At 40.3% G+C, this 6,063-nt stretch overlaps 1 protein-coding gene across 1 annotated transcript; it reads right to left on the bottom strand.

Annotated features, from left to right (window-relative positions):
- Positions 1-563: 563 nt before the first annotated feature.
- On the bottom strand, positions 564-5,649 carry ptgs2b (prostaglandin-endoperoxide synthase 2b). The gene is made up of 10 exons (XM_077584485.1): positions 5,508-5,649; positions 5,307-5,423; positions 5,079-5,222; positions 4,847-4,990; positions 4,319-4,500; positions 4,165-4,248; positions 3,837-4,083; positions 2,470-2,756; positions 2,230-2,377; positions 564-1,693 (listed from the first exon to the last, which is right to left on the bottom strand). The coding sequence occupies exons 1-10, from the start codon at positions 5,566-5,568 to the stop codon at positions 1,281-1,283; spliced, it is 1,827 nt and encodes a 608-aa protein (XP_077440611.1). The 5' UTR covers positions 5,569-5,649; the 3' UTR covers positions 564-1,280.
- Between the last annotated feature and the right edge of the window lie 414 nt (positions 5,650-6,063).

Raw genomic sequence — 6,063 nt, 5'->3', positions numbered from 1 at the left:
AATCCCGAAATTTCTTGCAATTGTACGTTGAGAAATGTTTTTACACTGATGGACTATTTACTCACACAATTGTTCACGAGGTGGGGAACTTCAATCCATTCTGCTTGTGAACAACTGAGCCTTTTGAGGGTGCTCCTTTTTTACTCAATCATGACACTCACCTGTTTGTGATTAACCACTTCCAGAATGTTCCAAACAAGTGTTTTTTTGAGCACTTCTCAACATTCCCAATCTATTGTTGCCTCTAGTGTATTTAATTAAATATAGGTTAAACATGATTTACAACTTGATGTATTCTGTTTTAATTGATGTTTAGTACTACGTTGGAATTATTTTATTTTTTTAATAAACTTCTACATGTCAGCAAAATTCAGGTCTGTCTGTCTGACAGCTGTAGCGGTACCTTTTAAACTGAAGCAACAGTAGCAAGAGACATGAACTAAAACTCCTTGAAAGAGATACAGTATTTGACACTCATGATAGTATTGATAATAAATACTTAAAGTGCACTCTAAGTATTTATTTTCAAGATTGCATGCAAAACAAATTGCCAAACATTTCAATCAAAATCAATTAAAATTTTATTTGTACAGCACTTTTTATACATTAAAAAAAAAGCTAATCAAAGTGCTTAACAGAAATAAAATCAATAAATTGAAAGAAAAGCCAACAAATCCACAGAAACCCACCCCTCCCATCCATACAGGTAAACACACCCATACAAACACATTCACCCAAATGTATACACAACACATATTAAGTGACAGTGTAGCGACATGGCATTTGGCCATGGGTATATCCGAAATATAATTTAAGGATTAGAAATACTTAACACTTAACACAATCAAGTGGGCCACTGTGGATGTTACCATTAAAGTGCCCCTATTTTACTGTCTACAGTAGTGGTCCAGATCTTAAGAACTAACATGCATTGTGTGACAGTAAAACGGAAGAAAATACATAATCACAACTAGAAGACAAGCAGCTCTTGGACTTACACAACAAAACAAGGTAACAAAACTTACACTATGATGGAATCGTAAACTAGCTTTCAAGTATCAGGTTGCAGTCACTGAGGTCTTTCATTTTACAATAACTTATACAAATACATGGACCTTCAATAAATAAAAATAGACATACAACAATATAGAAAACTCCGTACAAAAAGTCGGTTTACATAAAATTGCTTCTATCATAAATAGAATAAATAATTTAAAAATAAATAAATAAATAAATATTCCAAATAATATATATATTTATATACTGTATATGTATTTTTTTTACAGCTCAGTAGTCCTTTTTTTCAAAATGACTGTAGGGTTGATGTCACCACTGCGTGAGGGGGATGTGCTGGAGTTAATGACGACGGAGCCGGTATCTTTGATGTCAGGTACGTGAAATGATGCCACTGGACAGGGCCCCCGCACATTATTGCATACAAGATTCTGCAGAGATGCTGTATTGACAATGTCAAATCCTACACTTCCTCCAAAGGTGCTGGGCTTCCAGTATTCTGGAGAGCAGATTGGGTTTCCCATCAAGCCTTTGAGCGAGAACGGGGCCCCCATCTCCACCATGGTTTCCCCGAAGATGGCATTGGTTCTGGGTTTTTCCACGAGCAGGCCTGGGTAGAGCTCTACAGCGTCGACATCGCCGTACATCTCCTCGAGCACTGCTGCCATTTCTTTTTCCCCTGAAAGAGGCGGAAGGAGGAAATGAGTGTTTTTAGTTTTTATCAATCTGGTTTATCTAAGAATATCTGCCTTAGACTGGATGCACTTATATATAGAAGGGAGGGGTAAATCTAGCTAGCATATAGGGTGACGTGGTTAACATGTCTAGTTACCTTCCCACATTCCTAAAACATGTATGAGGAAACTCAACTGCCTACAGGTGTGAATTGGAGAGTGAATGACTCTTTGTCTATATGTGCTCTGCCATTGTCCACACATACTTTATACATATGTACCATGAAGTCTTTCTCTGTGAAACAAGAGTCTTCTTTTTGTCTACATCTTGTTCACTGGGATGAAAATCTGTTTACACTATCTCAATTTGAGATGAACATCTACTGTAGACTGTACATTCCAAGATGAGGTAAGCCTGTAGTACTTTCTTCTAACTGTGTTGCAATAATGTCAAATTTCTTAGGCTTCCTGTTGCTTAAGTAGTAACAAACCACAGTACGACAAACTGTATGAAAAGTACTCTTGCCAATGGTAACCTCACCTGTCAAATCTTCAAAAGACTTGTATGGAGCCATAGAGAATCTTTTCCTGTAGGCGTTCAAAGGCTGATAACGCATTTGTCTGCTGTCTTTTATGGATTTAATAGCCACATACAGAATCGGTGCCGGGACATTGCGACCACCAGCAACCTATAAGAAATAATAACAGAAGAGCTGTTACACATAAAGGATCATCACTGTCAATCTTTATGTAATTGTTGCTAAAAATCTATTAATCTTACCCGCCCAGCTATCTGCTTGCTGAAGGACTCCACCAGGTTGGCAATGCCATGCTCAGTCACGAGAGAGGTGTTGAAGACAAACTCTTTATAGTTGTAGCTTTTCTCTTCGATGTGGAAGGAGTCGGGCATCAGCGGGTGCCAGTGGTACAGGGTGTTGAACTCAGATGCAATGCGGTTCTGGTACTGGAAACTCTGGCCGAACAGCAGCTCGGGATCAAATTTCAGCTTGAAGTTATAGCCACTCAGGTGCTGCACGTAGTCCTCAATCACAATCTTGATGGTTTCTCCTGTTAGGCAAATAATCGATTCAGTTTTAGGCCTATAGAAGTAAACCAGTGAATTGAGATGAATTGATATTTCTTCTTTGTGAGGTAAATCCGGTTTCATAATGTGATTGTTAAAACCCCCAATGCGCGCAACAGAGGTAGGTGATTGAAATCGAATGTATAAACTTCCACTTTTAAACAGTCACTAACATCAACGGTTCTATTATAGCCCTGAATGGTGTACTTGAAAGGGGAAGTAAACCCAAAAATAGTCTTTACAATAACATGTTCCATGTAGCCCCACTTGCGAAAACATGGTATTGTGTCTAATATTGTGTTTCTGGAATATGAACAAAGCGACAAAATCCACCTGTATTTCAGGGAGCGGCCATTTTGCCACTTGCTATCGACTGAAAATCGCATCACAGTTGCTCAGTGCTCAAGTAAGGACAAATCATAGCTCAGCTTCAGAAACCAGGCGAGCCGTGATTGGTTATTATCTGAGGCCTGAGCAACTGTGATGTCATCTTCAGTTGACAGCAATTGGCAAAATGACCCCGTAAGATAGATAAAAACAAGTGTATTTTGCTGCTTAAAGGGGAAGTCAGCCCCCCAAAAATTGCAGCCCCACGAGTCTAAATGTGGTATTCTGGTTAAGATTGCGTGAGTCTAATTTGAGTTAAGCAACAAAATCTAGCCGTTTTTATCAATATCCGAAGGCAGCCATTTTGCCACTTGCTGTCGAGTGAGAATGACATCACAGATGCTCAGGTCTCAGGTAACAACCAATCACAGCTCATCTTAAGAAAACAGGTGATCTGTGAAAAATGCAAACTGATCGCCTACCTAAACTGTATTAAAACTGATGGATTTTGCTTCATAACTCATATTCCACAAATGTTCATCAGATTGTCATCTTTAAACTAGTGAGGTCACATATAACATATTATTATCAAGAAATGTTTAAGGTTGACTTCCCCTTTAATTTTAATTCCACAAACACAATATTAATCAGAATTCCATGTTTAGGCCAAAATATTTTTTGGGGGATTGACTTCCACATTGAAGTGACATTACAACATTTATTTCTCATCAACTCACCTATCAGAATGAGCCGCGATGTTTGAAAGAGTCTTTCGTCATCCCAGTAGGGATGGACTTGCTTCAAAACGTCACACACTCGATTGTGTTCGCGAAGCCAAATGGTGGCATACATCATGAGACCAGGGACCAGGCCGAAAGCCTCGTGGCCCACAGCAAAGCGGTGACAGTCGGGGACATGAGGAGGGTAGTGCATATCAACGCCAACATCCTTTACTGTCGGAGGGTACATCTCCCCGTCCAGCATCTGCAGTTATATGTAGGCAAACGTGAGACACTTGTGTCGTCTGGAAAAGACTATAGAGTGACACACCATCTCTACATGTACCTGATATTGAAGTTTTCCATCTTTGAAGAGCCTCAGTTTGCGTTGCCTCTCCAGGTTGTCTCCATAAATATGACTGAGGTCCACCTGAAAACAAAAATCATATGAATATATGAATATATAATGACATTTTAAAAAGTGAAAAGTGTTGTCTTACCCCGTGACCTTTTGCCACTGTGAAGGCAGGGCCTCTCTTCATGTCCGATTTAAAGAACTGGTGTGTAAAGTGCTGTGCGAAGAACGCAAACATAAGGCTGGTGCCTTGCGGGTCAGGGATGAACTTCCTCCTAATCAGTAGCGTCTCTGCAAGAAGCTTCACATCAGGGAGCTCCTTTTTACCTAAATGAACAATTGCGACATGAGACCAAGTCAGTCAAAGATTATACTCAACAGTTTGTGACATTGAAGTGTTTATCAGCAAAATTGTTGTTGAATGAAACGAGACCATGCAGACAAGACAACTTGAAAATGAGCGAGGACAACCACACTTGAGATTTACTTCAAATTTAAACTTGTTGAAAGAACCTCACTTGCCCAGTTTTTTTGCATACACCCCCACCCAAAGCCTGCCAAGCCAGACAAATTCACATTTTACATGATTACCTCCTCTGAGGTAATGGGACTCAGTTGCTGAGTATTCAGGAATCTAAGAAAACAGGTTTGGAGGCTTAGAGAGTACACTCACCTGCTACTCCCATAGGGGTTGGGCAATCCTGTGGCACCGGTGGGAGGGCTCTCGTATAGTACGAAAGGTTGGAATAAGCTTCCCAGTTTTTGTAATCGTAATCCGCATTGTAGGTTGGTGGGCTGTCAATCATGTGGGAGCGAGCTGGGAAAAAAATGAAAGGCTATTAGTTAGTGTTGCTTAACTGATTACGATGCTGTCTCCTGGCCAGGTGTTCTTCTCAGTAACTTACATGTCAACACATATTTCATGATTGCATTTCTGAGAAATGAGATGTTGTTGATGATGTTCCAGAAGCCCTTGAAGTGGGTGAGAAGATAGTGGACTGTATTTGGGGTGGGCTTCAGGAGAACTTTTAACCGGGTGAGAAATTCCGCTGTAAAGATCCCAGAGAAACGTTACTCACTCTGCAAATAAAATATTTTGATAACTCCAAGTAGATTAGATTATATGTACTCACGTGTTGTGCAGTTTGGACCATAATATCCAGTTCGTGTGCAATCACATTCATAAGCGTCAGATCCGAGGGCTGTGCAAACACCTCTGTTCTGGCATGGCTCTGAGCAGCATAGGTTACCTGAGAAACATCAGGAGGAACAGTCATTCATAAAATCCACAGCAACACAATTGATGAATTGGACCAATTAGACTTTTGACTTACCCCCCTCACAGACAAGACAACCAAGAGACAAGAGGACGAGCGTTAAAGTGGATTTGTTCATACTCCAAAGACTTCGCTTGAACTTTTTTTCCCTTCTCGGTCGCACTGCTCTCCACTTCTGTTCTTCCTCTCTCAGGGTTGAACGTTGGAACGTCCCATCCTGCCCACGGGGAGCACCTTTATAGCTTGCGGGTGACGTCATTGGCCGACAGCTCTCTCACACAACACAGACGTGGAAGTCATAGTTTTTTTTTCCCTTACACAAACTCGATTGATTTTCAATTGTTAAGAGTTGAGTCATCTGACGCATACTATCGCTCTCCCCTTCACTATAATTGAATAGATAAGAATAACAAGGGTACATGTGGTTTTCTTGTTTCTCAAAATAAATGCGGAATATGTTCATGTCATTTTCGGTGTTGTTTTATACTGATAATAAATGGAGGCGCCTCTGATTTAACTTTATAAGCGCCTGTAATTGTGGCAATTTCGGTGGAAGAAACATCCCCACATAAATGTTTGACACTTCCGCGTGGTGGACAAGTCAAGACATAAT

Source organism: Vanacampus margaritifer, chromosome 13 (assembly GCF_051991255.1).
Source record: "Vanacampus margaritifer isolate UIUO_Vmar chromosome 13, RoL_Vmar_1.0, whole genome shotgun sequence".
Classification (NCBI taxonomy): Eukaryota; Metazoa; Chordata; class Actinopteri; order Syngnathiformes; family Syngnathidae; genus Vanacampus; species Vanacampus margaritifer.
This window is presented reverse-complemented; position numbering and strand designations above follow the sequence as displayed.